The sequence below is a fragment of the Aulonocara stuartgranti genome (genome assembly GCF_965226115.1).
Source record: "Aulonocara stuartgranti genome assembly, chromosome: 5".
Lineage (NCBI taxonomy): Eukaryota > Metazoa > Chordata > Actinopteri > Cichliformes > Cichlidae > Aulonocara > Aulonocara stuartgranti.
This window is the reverse complement of record NC_138943.1, coordinates 22,231,138-22,248,906: the sequence shown is the minus strand read 5'-3', so window position 1 is coordinate 22,248,906 and position 17,769 is coordinate 22,231,138. Positions and strand designations below refer to the sequence as shown.

Here is a 17,769-nt window from a genome sequence, read left to right as displayed (position 1 = left end):
AGGCAAAAACTGTCAAATAATAGCAAGCATGGTTTATATTTGAGACTAAAAGCCTGCGTCTAAAACCAGGTTTTGAATTTAATGACTGAAGTTGTCTGAGAGTGTCGGAGCCTGGAAGCTGAAGGCTCTATCCCTGAGCGTCTGAAACTTGGAGAGAGGAATGTACAGCAACCACATGTCAACACAGGAGGAAGATTTCTCAGGTGGGGCTGGGGGTGTAGAGCTGAAGGAGATCAGAGAGGTACTGAGGGCCATGAACATGAAGGAACATGCAGGTAAGTCTTATTTTTAGCTTCATGTTGCTCGTGCCAGGTTGTGCCCTGTCTTTCTTTCAAAACAGCTTTAATTATTTGTGGCAAAGATTCAACAAGTTGTTAGAAACATTCCTCAGAGATTTTGGTCCACATCAGCGTCACACAGTTGCTGCAGATTTGTCTGCTGCACATCCATGATGAGAATCTGCCGTTCCACCACATCCCGAGTCTGGTCTATTAGATTGAGAGCTGGTGACTGTGGAGGCCATGTGAGTACAGGGAACTCATTGTCATGCTCAAGAAACCAGTCTGAGATAATTTGAGCTTTGTGACGTTGTGCATTATCCTGCTGGAGGCAGTCATCAAAATACCAGTTCGATGTGGTGATAAAGGGTTGAACATGGTCTGCAAGAGTACTCGGATAGGCTGTGGCATTTAAACAATTCTGTGTTGGTATTTAGGGACCCAATCTGTGCCAAGAAAATATCCTCTACACCCTCACACCATCAACAGCAGACTAAACTGTTTATACAAGGCAGCATGGATCTGTGCTTTACTGCTTACCACCAGATTTTGATAGCAAAAGTTCAGTTTAACCCTCGGTTTCCTGTTCTTAGTTGACAGGAGTGATCCTCTGTGTGGTATTCTGCTGCCGTAGCCCAGCTGCTTCAAGGTTCTGCTTCTTCACACCTTGGTTGTAACAAGTGGTTATTTAAGTTACCGTTGCCTTCCTATCAGCTCAACGCAGTCTGGTCAGTTTCACCCAGAAAAACTGCATAATGGATGTTCCCTTAAAATTCCGCCAAGCACAAAAATAAAAAACAAAAGCCTTCGTATTAATTACAAGGTTTCGTCTTCATTTTCAGTAGCAATATTAAGATGTTAAACAAGCAGACAAACATGTAAAAGATGAGGCAGTGTGAGTCTATGCAATGCAAATGAACAACGAGACCACTAGGATGTTGTGTGTCACATAGTCAGATGACTGAAGGACAAATGGCCTCTGCGTGATGCAGAAATTTCAGGCAGTCTTTTGCTTGGAGTACTGAAATTTTTTATGTTCAGAAGTGTAGAGCAGGTGCCAGCAGCACGAGTTTATGCCTTTTCATGATTTTGCTTACTGTATAAAAATTCTGTTTATATGTATGTGTATAGACCCAGCTGCAATTTTTAATATAAAAATATAATAATTAATTAGTTAGACCATATAATTAATCATAATATAAAATATTTGACTTGTAAACTGGTAAATTAAAGAGCTCACATTGTGACTCACTCTTTAATTCATAATGATGAGCATTTCCCTCCACTAGAGGGTGCTAAGCACCATCTGGTTCCCTGCTTTGTAGACCAGAGATCAGATTGTGTGCAGCTTCGATGTTTCGTTTGGATTTTCTTTTTAAATAATCTTATAAAAACAAGACAAAACAACCTGATTATTACACATTTGGGAACATAAATCTTCTGGATAGCGACCAAAGGCATCCATTAAGTTATACACTGCACATTATAATGAGGCTAGGAAGGGGTCCTCTGGCCTGTATTAGGAAAACTAATTCATGGAAAAGACAATAAATGACAGGAAATAGCTGCTGACTTACACTCTGACTGATCGATTGCAGACTGTTGGTTTAAGATGGAAATAATTCATATTTCCCAGCAACTATGCTTTAATGGGTCATTTATATTTAAAATAGACGGGAAACATGGAAGGATAAATGAACTGACCTATCAGCCTTGAGACCTCATAGGCACAAGGGCCAAAGCAAATATCGAGAACAAGTTACTCAATGGGTCCAAATAACAAGAGACACACAACAGTCAGGAGACGCTAAAAGAGACACATGAAGTGAAAAACTAAAAATGATGATAACAAATATCTGAACAACTTCTTTAATTCCACGAGTGTATCAGGACAGCACGAGATTCACCAATATGATCCAACACAAAATTATTTACATTCAAGACGACAATGACGAATGAGCACCTCGGTTTTATCTGTGTTCCCTTTTTCCTCTCTCTGCTTGGTTATGACAAGCTTTGTGTAAGTCCACAAACATGTTTAGTTCAGATAAGACTGACAATGGCAGGGTTAAAACAGGCCACCAGACAGAAAGCACAGCTATTCGCTAATCTCCAGGGACTGCAGGGATACACATAACTCGTGTGGATTGAGATCCTGGACTATAACTGGGATTTACAGTCACTTGGCAATTTCATGGATACAGTTATTTGAGGAGGGATTTAAGATCTCAGTTCTCTGTGGGAATAAAGTGGAATTGGTCTCCTGTGAAAATATTACGCATTATGCAAAGATCCATCAAAGAATTTTCAAAGGAAACAGGAAGAAATGAATACATAAACACCGTGAAGCACAGTCTCTGTGGTGACACAGATATATACACTTCATGTACACACACACACACACATATATATATATATATATATATATATATATATATATATATATATATATATATATATATATATATATATATATATATATATATATATATATATATATATATATATATATATATATGGAAACTGGCGGGCACACACCCTGAGAGGAAATATATGCCTGCATTTACACCAATCAGCCAAAACATTAAAATAACCTGCTTAGTGAAATGACCTCTTTGGAGAAAGGGTGTCAAACATAAGGCCTGGGGGCCAGAATCTTCCTGACACAGACACCAATCTGGTCTACTGGATAATGTGAAAGAGGGCGTAGTCTCGACTTTTAACTCTATTTTGGTATATTTAACAGCTTTTTCTGCTGATAAGGACTGCCCTCCTGCATTCATGCTACACTAAAGTATTAACAATTAGAAAAAAACAGAATTTTTGTTTGCCCCCATTTTTTTTTACTCTTAAATGTCTACTCTTAAAACATTTCTTGTTTGTTTGTTTTATAATGGGTCCACATTAAAAACAATAATAATAAAATAATTCTAAAAATGTGAATTAACAACAATGTTCTGTTTTATAATTACAGGACAGTCAAGGAAATGAGGTACCAGAACTTTTTCTGTAATTTTACACAATTATTTCTTACAATTTAACCCCAAAGTCATCCTGATAAAATTAGTTCATGTCTTATGGCAACATTTTTTTTAATCAAGCAGAAAAACTGAGACAAAATTTTGAAATTGCACTTTTTTCTTATATTAAGATATCACAGGCATTAAATGTGTAGATAAACCTAACCCACTTGAAATCAAAGTGGGCTATATGTGCCCCCTCAATGTAAAACAAATTTGGCATCCCAGCTTTGGAGGCATGGATGCAGGTTCACTGAGTCTGTGGAAAACTTTGTGTTCTGTGGAATGGACGTGTTGCCTGTGGACGGGGCTTTCTCGTGCCTTCGTGCAGATCCTCAGTCAGAATGGGTAAAGTTTGGAGGCCAAGTCAACAAATCTGACTTTACGTCCAGTTTTTGCAGTGCGTATTGTGCACTGTCCAGCTGGAAGAGGCTGCTTCGCTAATAAGGTGGAAGAAACATCCAGATGAATGGCAGCACCTAAGGCTTCGCAGCAGGTTTTTGCATTGCAAGAGATGATCGGAATTGTTCGGTTCATCTTGTTTTTAATGTTATAGCTGATTGGTAATGTATATGCAGATGCACTCAAATGAATACAGTCACACCAAAGTAACTTCACTAGAATAGTCCCCACATCATAAGCCTAAAGGAAATATGAGACAATATGTGAAAACAGAGACGCGCAGACTCGGACAGCTTGTGTACATGAGTGGAACAAAGTGTCCTGGCAGTCAGACCTAGTCGAGGTACTCCAGCTCCAGAAGGGTAAACTGAGTTCATGTGACACTGCAGCGCATTATTGCTCGCTCTCCTTGAGCTGATCCAAGTTATTTAGTTGATGCGCTGAATAAGTCCCAGCGTCCTTAAATGTGATCGTCTGGAAACTGGCGGGCACACCCTGAGAGGAAATAGGCAATTTTTACACTGGCATTTGAAGCAAAGACACACTGCAGATTTTCAAAGGCTTCCTGTTAATCAGGTGATTGATTCTGGCATCAGTGTAATTTAGTACATTTGCAAAATAAGACTGAAAAGGCAAACTTTAAAAATAACACGGAGATAAAAGAATTGTGCTGTTAAGGCTGTAATATTAGCATTTGCAGAATAAAGTGATTTGTTTTCACCACTTGAGGTAAATTTGAGGTAATTTAAACAAAAATTGTTAAATTATTTAATACAGTATGCACAAAAAAAACTATAAACATACATTTTAAAAATAGAAACTTTAATCAATTAAAGTAATACGAGAAGTAAATAAGGCTATGCTTGCATAATAAAAAGCCAGGAAACCCTGCTCAAGTAGAACTCAAAGCAAGCAAGAACAAATAGGGGTTTTTTAGTCATTAGGTAAATCATATGTGAAAAGGTCAGTTGTTGCACCGATTATGAAGGCCCTGTCACCTCTGCTCTTTTAGCCTGGATCTAGGAGAATAGGGCTGCAAAAGTTATGTGCAGTTACTTCATCAGTAATGAAAAATGAACCGGTACTCAGTGACTTTCTTTACATAAATGTAATTAAGAAGCTGTTACATAAAAATGGCACGGAGTCAGGAATCATGCATGACATGTGTGATAAAGGCTGTGTGAAAAGGTAGATAGGAAACTTTTATTTTATTTTCTTGTGCATTTAAAGCACAATAGAAACACAGCTGATCCAAAACACAAAGAGCAAGCCAAGAGGACAAGAACAACTTTGTGGAATCAGGCCAGATCAGCACGTCTAATAAGTATTGTAATCAAACTGCTTCCTCCTCTTGGTGGAAGTCTGAATGAATGAGATAAAAGAGCAGGTCAACGGGTTTTCCATAAACTGGCTGCAGGTTAGGTCAACCAGGTTTGTAAATCCATGCAGTAACAACAACAGGATATTTTCACAAAGGCATACAGAGAGTCATTTCCCATCACCATCAGTGATCGCCACAACAAACAGCCTCAGTCCACGCACACAGACCAGCTCCACAGAGCTGATCTACATCACTTTATTTTATTTAGAAATGCTGACTGCATTGAATTATATCACATTCTGCAGCCGACTGCAACTAGTGTTGACTAAATGGCTGCCCAGAGCTTGATGGTTGTGCACATTCACCATCCCTTTGATGGCAGGGCAATTGTCCAGACGACTGATTGGATCTTTCTGCAAACAGTTGCAGTCTGACTTGGACGGACTGCAATCACTCTTAGAGACATTGTTGAAATTTTGCAAAAAAAACCTGCTAATTTATAAATGCAGACAGACTTGTGACATTTTGCCATCAGTCTGAATGAGTCTTTGACCAATGACCACAGCTCAAAGGGACCCGACTCAATTGGCTGCCTGCAAATGTAATCGTTAAATGTGAATTTCTACCTATACAGATAATTTGGGTTCAAATAGACACTTTAAATGTTCATTGATGACACCAGTGCATAACTATAGACCGTAAACAACTTTTACTGTATTTTCTTTCAGGAAGAATAAATTATCAGCATGGCAGATGCCTCATCTGTTAAATAACTGAGGTCAGTCAGTGTTGTGTATTATTTACCTGCAGGCTGTGATAGCTGCAGGGAGCCAGGCCATTGGATGTGCCACAGTCACGTCTCACCTCTGAGCACAGACTGAGCTGCATGGGGGAGGAAAGTGAGGGATGAGCTGCACAAACTGTTACCACGCAAGGGTTAGACACCTTAAAGAGACAAAGAAGTCAAAGTTAAATCGTGAGAAAAATACAGATGCATGTTTGTGCATAAATATGATGGTGAGCACTGCTGTTTCACACGCACCGTTTGCGAGGCCGGGCTGTGCTGGGATGAATGCATAGAGGGCAAGGAGGTGTTATAAGACAGAAAACAGGGCTGCTGACGCCTGTCCACGGATGCTGAGGAGTGAGGCCACAGGCCAGATGCTGATGTAGATGGAGACTTTGTGTTCCTGCCCAGGCTGTTTGACTTACTTTCCCTCCGTTGGTATTCTATCGGAGATTGAAGAGCTGCAGCAGACAGGAAGATATGTTGCATTATTCAGACAGACCAAACTCTTAAATCAACAGTCGTATAGAAGAAAGACTGAGCTCCGGTACCATTAAGGAAGTTCCTCTGAGTCTCTAATATCTGGACCACATCACTGTGCCAAGCCTGCTGTATATCCGGAGATGATGCCTGCATGATGAAGCGCGTCACACTGCCGTCAGTGCCTCGAGAAGTCAGGACCAGACAGCAGGGATCTTCTTCAGAGTGCTCCTCCACACCAAGGCAGCTTACCTGCAAAACACAACATGCTCATTTTGAACATTAACAAAAGCACTCAACACTCAGCACTCAAATATAATCTCACCTTGATGCTGTTTCTAAAGGTGTACCCCGGCAAAGGGAAACCCTTTTTCTTATCAATTGGCTCACTGAAGATGACCAGCTGCTCAAACAGGAAGACCCGCCTCTCCCTCGCTTTGGACAGGAAGCCACTTTCCTGCTCGCTGACGGAGAAGGTATCCTGCTGGAGCAGCTTCCCCTGAGCTGTGATTTTCCCCTGAGCAGTACATATATCATATACCATTGTCAAAGAACACAAGTCATCCCGGATATGCGTCTTATTTTTTAAGAACACATTAAAAAACGGCGGATCTTACCTCAAAACCTTGGAGCCTTCCCACATTCATCATATCATTACATCGTTTTGGCACAAAACACATAACCTCCACTGCTCTCTGAGTCAGATGGATAGCAGTGAAAACATAATTTTAGTGTGCGATTGAAATGATAAAGCATTTTAATGGAGTTTCCATTTCATAATGAGCTCGTACCTGCAGCTCCTCCACATCCTTCCCAGCTTTGCTGTAATACTTCAAGAAGTCCTGAAGGTGCCAGTCAATAAGAGATTTATTTTAATTTTCATAAAATAAACTGAAACAACTTGAATAGAAAACTGTAACATAAAGTAAGGAAATAAGGACAACTCGTTCGCAAGACATCTTTCTGCAATAGAGAACGTGACTCAACTGGTTACCCGCTAGTTGTATGCAAGGTTGCTGAGAGCCTACTCACAATTTTCAGTTGTGAACGTTTTAATTTAAGTAAATTAACCCTTTTACTATTTAATATTTTGATCATTTTGATGTTTCCTGAATCAAACGAATGACAGATTATTTTAATATTAACATGTAGCAGGTGCCATGCAAGTGAATAGGTCATCTTTTTAAGTAGCAAACCTTCAACAGTAGCTGATACTTCATGATCCTCTGAACAGGTTTGATAAGCAGGTCATTGAGCTGCAGCCTGTGACCCAGCTGTTGTCTGAGATCCTGTCAGAAGACAAAAATGGAAAGAAATGTGAAAAACAAGGGTTTTTTAGGCTGAAAAAGTCATCTCTGCGGACAGAGACCATTGGGCTCTCACCTCAAAGTATGTCTCGATGTATTCAGAGACAATGTGCTCGGACTTGGGTTTGTTCTGACAGTAAACCACATACATGTGAAGACGCCGCTCCTGGAAGTGGAAGAGGGATAATGGAAATTATTACAAATAAGTGTGGAGCAATGAGCAGGGTAAGAATTACACCTTAGTGTCCAAAGCTGAATTAGACATGCTGCAGAAACTTAAAGAAATAAAGATGTTTGGATCGAAAATCAAATCAAAATTATGAGTTTATTCTGTTTATATTCCTGCTGTAGCACAGCGATACGGATGCTCGACTGTAAAGTGCCAATAATCGTTTTCCACACCCTTCCAGTTTCTCCACATTTTGATGTTTTACATCAAAACACAAAATAAAAGTTGCTTTCTTTGTGTTTAATGTTGCCGTTTGCAATGATGATCATCAAATCTTCTGAAGTTTAGAGTAAAAACAACAAAAAAATTTAATAGAGCTCAGAGAGGTGTAGATTCAGCTCCTTTTTACAAACAGCAGGGTCTCAGTGGAAGCGTCTTCGACACTGATTGCTGCCTGTTATTTACCAGCTGCACCTGCAGTCAGCTGATCTACAAAAAGAAAACACATCTGCACAGCAGCAGGCCGAGGCATTACATCACTGGGGACTGTGATGACTAAATGTTCAGACTGAGAAAAAAAAAGGACACTAGTCTCTCACTGATCTTTAGGCTCACATGTTTGATGAAGAGCCGGGCCAGGCTGTCTGGATCACCCACACATTTCTCCAGCTCTCCCAGGAAATAACTGTGTGACACGAAGCACAGAAGGTCAGGCAAAAGCAGCCAACCAGCCAAACACACACACACGTACTCAGAGGCAGGAAACAAACAGCAGCAGGGGGTATGACACATGCTTAACAGCTATGAAACATGAGAAGTTTAGGGGGAAAACTTGTTAAACATAAGAGATGTTCATATTCAGAGGAACTCAGGGGGGAGACATTCTGACTCACTCCTTATGCCAGTCATAGATCTGGTGGATATTTCCAAACACAATCCTGTCCTTTCCTCTCAAGTCCTCAGGAACACCCTGATTACCCATGGTGGCCATGTAACCCTGTATAAACACAAACATGTATCTAAGTTGCTTATTTCTATACGGGAAATAAACTCCTTTGCTTTTGGTACAAATTAAGCAATGTCAGGTGTTTCTTATATAAATACAAATAAGTAGATCATTTGAGGTGAGGCATACCTGCACTATAAGTCCAAGATCTTCAACATATAGCCTTTCTGTCTCTATCAGCTCTGTTAGCACGTATCTGAAAGACAAACATTAAAAAACATGATGATGATCTCAGGGCTCTGTGCGAAATATCAATCATAGTTAGTCACAGTTCTCTCAGCATAAAGGCATGAAACAAGGGCAAACACATAGCCTTTATCTATAAAAGGGAAAAATGATAAAAGAGCAAGGGGATCATTCCACAATTTGGGGGAAATAATTGAAATCGGACAATTGCCCGTGGTTTTCAAAGGGGCTTTTGGGACTGCCAGGAGCAGCTGGTCCATGGACCTCAGCAATCCTGAGGGGATAAAGAAGTTAGAGAAGTTACAGTATTTGGTATAATGCTTTAGACTTACATGCTCTTCTCTAAAGCAATGTTTCTCTCTTCTTCACTGTCCACTGTACCAGAACACTGGCTGGTTGAGTCATCGGTTACAGTACAGCTGTCCTCCCGTTGCAGAGTGTTGATGCTTTGACTCTAAAACACAAAAGGAAAACATTACATCTTTTGGCATTTCTGTAACATACAGTATTACATTCAATCAGAGAGGTCAGTTGGTTAAAGAGCTCTGGATGACTGTGAAATAAAGAGTAGAAAAGTAACTCTAGGTACTTTTATTCAAGTAGTATTGTAGATACAGCAGTATTTTAATCTGTATGCTAGTTAAAAATTCTGTTACTTCTTCCCCCACTGCAACACAATGCTGTGGAGCAATCCATTCACACACACTAAAATCATTAGGCTTCATGCACGGCACATCCAAGGCAAGTTTATTTGTATAGCAGTTAGTAATCGCCGCGGGAAACACATCAGTGGGGCAATTTTGAGTAACCTGAGAATAATAAGCACATTTTCTGTGCTGCTGAGGAGAGTGTTGGGCAGACAGCAAGGTTAATAATGAGCAGTTTGTCAAGTCATATACTGTAACTGAGAGCCTGCTAACTGAAAAATGCACAGAAAGCTGTTAAGTAACAAACATCACTCTTCACCTAAAAGCACTGTAATCTAATGTGAATTTAACTGGAATCCTAATTTTTATCTTTTGCCTCAGTGAACAAGAGCATATTGCAGAATCAGAACATGTTGTCAAGTAGATCAAATGTACATTTTATATTTGGAGAATGATTCAAATGTGTGGAGCTCAACTGGTTTGCAGGGATGCTCTGTTCTGCAATGACTTGCTGTTGTGCTGTCAGATAACTGGTAATGCTCTGAGATCAGGGAGCAGCTCAGCGGCTTCTCCAGCAAACAGTTTAATTTTCTAATTTATTCAAATTACTGAAAGAAAAAGCAGCAAGTACAAGTAGCACATGTACAAAGCACTACTACTTTAGACAATGTATTACACAACATCCCAACTTTCCATAGTATCCTGGCCCGATTCACCTGACAGTGTCCAGACTTTTTGCGTGCAAACAAATTTATGGAGCTGCTCATACATGCTGGTGATTAGTGGTTGTTACTAGTCTCTGCGCCAGGCTAACTGCCTTTTGGATGTTTGTTATACTGACCATACAAACCATGTATCCAATATATTTTCCAAACTATTAAACTACTCTTTTAAAGGGACAGTAAGACTGTTTATAGTAACCCAGGCAGCAGCAGAGTAAACAGTTAATAACTGAAAATAAATATGAAGCTACAGGTATCTAAGCAATGACATTTTTCTGCAGGGCCATGAGTTAAAAAAAGGCTAAAAGTGAGAGCAATCATTTATTAAGAAAAATAATGTGCTTTATGAGTTAAAGGATTAATTTAATCATTTAAAAATTCCTCTTATCACCTTTGCAAAGCTTACAAAACTTTACTCTGTCATCTTTGGAGAACTGTCCAACATCCACAGACCTGTTTCTCACCTTGCCTTTGAGGCTCTTCTTCTAATTTTGGCATGCACTCCGCCCTCAACCCTAACCCTGTTAAAGGCTGTTTTCTTTACTTAATTACTTCCAGATGCGATCAACGAAAGCCCACAGGATTCAATCTACTCCACTCCCTCTCAAAGATTACTCAGTACAGTGTAGGGTTTCTGAGAAATATTGTCGGTGCTTTTATATATTTATTTGTGTGTGAGCGTGCACATGAAAAATGCAGCAAAATTGAGTCATAATGCACAAAGGTCAGGTGGTGTATATGAATAGGAGTGCTTTTATATGGGCAGGATGTAGATGGAGACATGTGCAGTGTAAGTGTAATTATGCTTTAAGTTATTCATTATCTGCTACAAGCTCTGCATTACATTATCAGAAGATTTAATAACAAGAGACACTCCATGGAAAATCTGTGGGAAAGTGCAGAGGACTTTACTGTTTTTTGTGTTTTTAAAATATATTCTTAACCAACAAATTGCCCAATTAATTGTTTAATTCACAAATCAAACATTTGCCTTAAAATCTGTCTAATAAAATGTTTTTTATGGCCCAGAAGAGGCAGCGGAGTTTCTATTGATTTGATTTTGCATGATAGAGCTTTAAACTGAATCCATCCATGGCAAGTCAGATTGTGTTCACAGACAATGTTTTCTAGAAGTGTTCCTGACCCATGCAGTAATTTCCATGACAGAATCATGCCTATCTTTCATATAGTACACACAATTCTGATTTGTCCCGTGACCCTTTGATGATATTATGGACTGTAGACGATGACATATTTCATCTCTTTACAATAAGTCTTTACAATTTTACATTGAGGAACATTATTCTGAAATTTTTCCACACGTTTTTGCAAATTGGTGACCCACTGCGTCTTTAAGATGCTATTTTTATACCCAGCTATGTTACAGGTCTGTTGATGCTTAATCTAGGTAGTTTTTTTTTTTTTTTTGCTTGTTTTTTCTTTTGATTGTCAAATTGCAGTCCGAGAGTCAAAATACTTTAATTAGTAACATACACAGAGGAAAAAAAATAAACGAAGGGCTCTTGGAGTGTGCATATGAGTGTGTGTTTCTCAAGAATCTTTCATCTGATCTTCTTAACACTTTTCAGGTGTACTCCTGTTGTTCAGTTCTCATATTCTGGCTAAAAGCTGTTTTCTGTTAGGCTTTCTCAACAGTCTGACACACAGCCTGAGAGCAGGAAAGAGAGGCACATGCAGAGTCTCTAACAGAGGAGAACCATTACTTTAAGAACTTACATTTTAATCAGGGAGCTAACATAAGATAAATCTGAATGATACTCTATAGAGCTATGTCTAGCCCCCCACTACAGACTGGTGGCATGTCAAGGGTGTATTCCAGCTTTTAATTGAATTTCAATTCAACTTTTGTATAGTGCCAAATCACAACAACAGTTGCTTCAAGGCATTGCATGTTGTAAGGTAAACACCCTACAGCAGTACAAAGAAATAAGAGAAAACCCCAACAATCATATGACCCCCTATGAGCAAGCACTTTGGCGACAGTGGGAAGGAAAAACTCCCTTTTAACAGGAAGAAACCTCCGGCAGAACCAGGCTGAGAAAGGGGCAGCCATCTGATGCAACTGGTTGGCGTGAGTAAATGATGACAGGACAAAGACATGCTGTGGAAAAGGGCCAGAGATTAATAATAACAAAAAAAAAATAGATGAAGAGAGGTGTATAAACATAGTGAGTGAAAAAGGTGACTGAAGAAGACTCAATGCATCATGGGAATCCCCCAGCAGCCTAGACCTATTGCAGCGTAACTAAAGAAGGATTCAGGGTCACCGGATCCAGCCCTAACTATATACTTTATTAAAAAGAAAAATTTTAAGCCTAATCTTAAAAGTAGAGAGTGTGTCTATCTCCTGAATCCAAACTGGAAGCCGGTTCCACAGAAGAGAGGCCCGAAAACTGAAGGCTCTGCCTCCCATTCTGCTTTTAAATTATTTAGGAGCCACAAGTAAACCTGCAGTCTGAAGGAGATATCCTGGTCAGAAATGACTCCAAGATTCCCCACAATGTTGCTGGAGGCCAGGGTAATGCCATCCTGAGTAAGTATCTGAGTAGAAACAGCATTTCTAGGATTTTCAGGGCCAAGTACAATAACCTCAGTTTTATCTGAATTTAGAAGCAGAACATTTGAGGCCATCCAGGTCTTTATGTCTCTAAGACATAGGTGTCAAACTCTGACCCGTGGGCCAAATTTGGCCCGCAGCCTAATTACATTTGGCCCGCGAAGCCATACCAAATTACTATTAGAGCTGGCCTACTGGTATTATACAGCTAATATATATATTGTTTAGTATTAAGCTTTGCTTGTTCCATATTCAGTTTTACAGCAAAACGTGTTTGAGTCCATAAGAAAAGATTCATTCTTATATCTGGAGGATTAAATATATTTCAATAAATATTAACGTTAGCCCGCGACTTTGTTTCAGTTTTGAATTTTGGCCCACTGTGTATTTGAGTTTGACACCCCTGCTTTAAGACATTTCTGCAGTTTAACTAATTGGTGTGTGTCATCTGCGTAGCAGTGAAAATGTATGCTATGCCTTCTGATGATACTGCCTAAGGGAAGCATGTATAATGTAAACAGAACTGGTCCTAGCACTGAACCCTGTGGAACTCCGTAATTAACGTCAGTGTATGAAGAGGACTCTCCATTTACATGAACAAATTGGAATCTGTTATATAGATATGATACAAACAACTGCAGTGCAGTAACCGTAATACCTACAGCATCTTCTGAGAGCTAACGGGGCTAAGCTACCTGCAAAGAAAACTGCAAAGAGGCTACATTTATTACAAGTATCATTATTACTAAAGGACACCGAGGAGTAACTAAACATCTGACACACAGAAGGAAGGTGCAAGAGGGCCATGCAGCTACCAAGTTGGCTACAAGCTAAGTTAGCGAATCCCTTAAGAAATAGTGAGTGAATACTGTGAATATAATTAGCAGCAACAGAGAGTGTGCTGTAGACTGTAAATGAGTAATTCAAACTTGTTGTGACAATTAAACAAGACTATTTTTTAAATTGCATTGTCACATTATTTTAGTAAGGACTCGTTAACAACAAAAATGTAAAAATGTATATATATTTTACACCAGATACCTTTCCTGTTGCAATCCCCAAGGAAAATAAGAGTTTGTGTCTAATTCCGGGGTCTTTTGCTTGTTCTGCAAATACATAAACCACTACAATATAGAGCCACCATGTTAAAGAAATGAGCTCATTGTTTTTTATGTATGAAAGATTCAAAAATATTGACTGATACTTCCGATTTTTAAATCACCAAATATGGGTTGGAATACAAAGCTCTTCATGCACACATGTATGTTTGTGTGTGAATTCAATTATACCTCTAACGTAGTCATCATTTAATGTGTTATGTTGTGGATCAATGTTCAGTCCTTAACTGCCCACAAGTGACACAGATCATTTAGATGACGATGATGGGCTGATAACTCGTGGAATAATAAATGAATTAGTATTGTCATGTTTTGGCATTCCTGCTGTGCTTACTGTGTGAGTTATTTCCTGTTTTATTTTGTTATCCTTGGTTACGACCTCTCAGTTGTACTTCCAACCTTTGTTCTGTTTTTTTCTGGACAACCTGCATTCAATTAGTCAGTCAGTCCCCTGAGAATATATGCCATCAGCTGTCCACGTTTCACTTACCAGACTGACTTGTCTGGATAATAGTCAAGCTTTTGTGCGCATGTTTGTTCCTAGATTTCTCAGTGTATCACTTTTGGGATTTTTTTCCTTTTTTCTGCCCATTTCAGGATTTGTTTTCTTGGATTTTGAGTTTTCCCCGTGTCTTGTGTGTCCTATGTTTGGGTCTTGCTTCTTCTGAGAACCATCATAACTACCCTTTCAAGTATTTATTGCACAAATACACAACAAAATTGTTAGTTGTTTTTTTCTTCATGTGCATCAATGTACCAGGTTGTATTCACAGCATGCAAAAGAAACATTTACTGCCTGTGTCTGATATGGATGAATTTTAAAAGTGTGCTTCTAGCAGAGTTACTTTTATGACTTCTATGAGACCTATTTATGGTGTTTAACTGCTGAGAAAGAAAGAGGCTTTGAATCAGTTGCATTTATAGGTGTGTAAAGACAGGTTAGGCGTAACATCATTACTAGACTCTGTGCGTTTCTGCCTTGCAGGAGGTCCGATAAGTAGCTCGGAGAAGCTGGATGTAAAGGAGAATGAACTGCTGGATTCAACAGGCCATCTTTCCACTCCTGGCAACAAAAATAAACTGTAATTAGGAATAAATATATCATTATACTAATATAGCATATCTCAGTACCGTAAATGAGTTTATATGTCTGTCTTAAATACTAACTGTGTCTCCAGAGGTGAGGATGGTGTAGTTATTGTGCACTTCCATAGGCCTTTGCTGAGTTTCAGTGTGGGAAAGGATCAACATTGGTTGCCTCCCATCTGACCCAAACATCTGCTTCTCGCCTTTCCCCGCTCCACTTCTGGCATCAGAGCTCAGCTTGCGGACGGGATTGGTAAGCCATTTCTTCAGAGTGGTGACAGGGTGCCGTGAGCCTCCAGACGAGGAGTGCGAGCAGGGACTGGAGCCGCCTGAGGCCTGGTGAGGCACAGAGCCCACTGAGGGAGTGATACTGCCATCACTGCCTGCCACAGAGTACGACTCTGCTGCAAAAGGAGCAAGAAAGAAGGGGGGGAAGAGAACATGAATAAAGTCCAGGAGCTAATTGCAGGGTATATCCTCATAGGTCAAATGTTGCAGACAGAATTCTGCACAAAAATGTTCAATTTCCTGTCTTTATCCCACACTGTAACTTCAGTAGCTGCAGCTACTGTACCTACGGGCACTAAATGATTTTAAATACCAGAGCTGGTCTGTTCTCACAAGGAAAGGCTAAATAAATTCAACTGGAAATGTTATAGTAAAAGTTGATTTGCGTGCATTTGTTGTGCAAATTCACAGGAAAATGTAGTTAAAGCAATACTTTTGTAAAATAATAATCATTTTTTTAAAAGATCTCTCCTATTTTAACATTCTTTTACTCAACACTATATAATTTGATTTATTTTGTTATGCATTAAAGGAAATACAAACCCAGCACCAGAAAACAGTTGGAGCACTGTGTAAAATGTCAAATAAAAGTAAGCTGCCAAACCATGGATACTATCAGAAGCTTTTCATGGTCTTGCTCTCTTCTGTTTCATGTTTTCCAAGCAGAATTTCAAATTTTGATTTGTCTGACCACAGAACAGTTTCCACCTTGTAGCCTCAGGCAATTTTAAGCGAACTTCGGCCCAGAAAAGCCAGCAATGTTCCTGGATCATATTCACATGTGACTTCTTTGCATCACAGAGCTTTAATCTGCATTTGTGGATGGCACGGTGATTTGTGGAAGTGTTCCTGAGCCCATGCAGTGATTTCCATGACAGAATCATGCCTGTTTTTAAAGCAGTGCTGCCCAAGAACAAAATACACAACATCCAATACTGATTTTCTGCCTTGTCTCTTGCACACAAAGATTTCTCCAAACCCTCTGAATCTTTTAATGATATTACGTACTGTTTACAGTTTACATTGAGGAGCATTATTTTGAAATTGTTCATCCATTTGTAGATTGCAGTTTTTTGCTGATTGGTGAATCTCTGCCCATCTTTACTTCCGAGGAACTCTGCCTCTCTAAGATGCTCTTGTTACACCCAGTCCCAAAACTGATCTGTTGCCAGTTGTTGTGAGCTGTTTGAGGGCCACTAACTTTTCCAGCCTTTTGTTGCTCCTGTCCCAACTTCTTTAAGATGCGCTGCTTCCATCAAATTCGAAAAAATGTTTTATTGTGAATAAAATATCCACTTATGAGATTTACAAATGATTGCATTTTTTTTTCTCAAATTTGGGGAATTGGGGATGTAGTAGTGTAGTAGTATTCACATCATTTAGTTAAAAAAGTAGGTATAAAAAGTTAAAGTTGGCATTATGAAGCAAATGAACTTGTTTATATATCGTGTTATATTATTTATTGTTAGTTAAATATTTTCATGGAAAACTAATGTTTTAGCTTGTCATTGTAGAGCATTTTCTTTAAAAAAAAATAATAAAAAAATAAAGTGGCAACTATGTCAGAACTCTTCTGGTAAATATAGCTAGTGACCCCCGGATATATATCATGTTCATAGGATCAAACCTTTCTGATAACACAAATTAAAGCATTTTAAAATAGTCACAACTGAGATCATCATGTTTGCACTGAATGTTCTCAGTCAGCAGCTCAGCCTGGACCAGTACCAGAGATGACACCGTTTAACACCACAGCTGGATCTTGTTTCCAGCTTTAAGTCTCTCCACTGTGGAAACTGGTATCAAATCGTGAACCACACGGTTTTAATCAAGAGCTGCAACCTTAAAATTTCACTCTGTTTTGCTGATCATAGCAAAATGAAATCTTTCAGGAGCCCCATTTTGTCATTTTGGATTCTTCCCAGAAGCCACTCTTCCCTGTCAGCACATTTATGTAAGCTGTAATCATAATAACAAGCTTTCTAGAAGCCAGTGGAAAACTGGGTCAGCCATTTGCCAAAACTGCCTGATGCAGCCATTAAACAAGACACCATACTGACAATAAAATACTAAATCATGTGGGATTTTTTTTTCCTGTTCCATTTTAACTCCTTTTATTTTAAAAAAGACTGGAAAAAAACTGTTCCCTGTGTACAAAAACAGACAAATATTAAATGCACTATTCATGATATTTGCACGATTAGTGATACCGACTGATGCTTTCAGCCGGCATGAAGATATCCTACAAAACAAAACAATACATTTAATGGAGGCTGCATTCAAGTAAGATTATATACTAAAACAATTGTCTGCTGCTTTATTCGTGCAGTGAATAACACAAGCCGATTTCTGTAATGGGATGATTTAGACAGAG

General features: G+C 39.1%; 1 protein-coding gene across 11 annotated transcripts in view; it reads right to left on the bottom strand.

Annotated features, from left to right (window-relative positions):
- Positions 1-2,133: 2,133 nt before the first annotated feature.
- The window catches only part of arhgef25b (Rho guanine nucleotide exchange factor (GEF) 25b), a 40,147-nt gene continuing 24,511 nt past the window's right edge, over positions 2,134-17,769 (bottom strand). For 7 of the 11 annotated variants that reach the window (XM_082532374.1, XM_082532373.1, XM_082532369.1 and 4 more), the window contains 15 exons: positions 15,189-15,511; positions 14,980-15,084; positions 9,289-9,410; positions 8,900-8,966; positions 8,658-8,761; positions 8,380-8,449; positions 7,672-7,761; positions 7,485-7,577; positions 7,080-7,130; positions 6,906-6,983; positions 6,614-6,805; positions 6,360-6,540; positions 6,064-6,269; positions 5,826-5,966; positions 2,134-4,195 (listed from right to left, as the gene is read on the bottom strand). In XM_082532374.1, coding sequence (XP_082388500.1) covers positions 4,094-4,195; positions 5,826-5,966; positions 6,064-6,269; positions 6,360-6,540; positions 6,614-6,805; positions 6,906-6,983; positions 7,080-7,130; positions 7,485-7,577; positions 7,672-7,761; positions 8,380-8,449; positions 8,658-8,761; positions 8,900-8,966; positions 9,289-9,410; positions 14,980-15,084; positions 15,189-15,511 — 1,925 coding nt within the window. In that variant the 3' untranslated portion in view covers positions 2,134-4,093. The remainder of the gene's footprint in view (positions 4,196-5,825; positions 5,967-6,063; positions 6,270-6,359; positions 6,541-6,613; positions 6,806-6,905; positions 6,984-7,079; positions 7,131-7,484; positions 7,578-7,671; positions 7,762-8,379; positions 8,450-8,657; positions 8,762-8,899; positions 8,967-9,288; positions 9,411-14,979; positions 15,085-15,188; positions 15,512-17,769) is intronic. The other 4 variants (XM_082532370.1, XM_082532375.1, XM_082532377.1 and 1 more) reach the window with 2 other exon arrangements.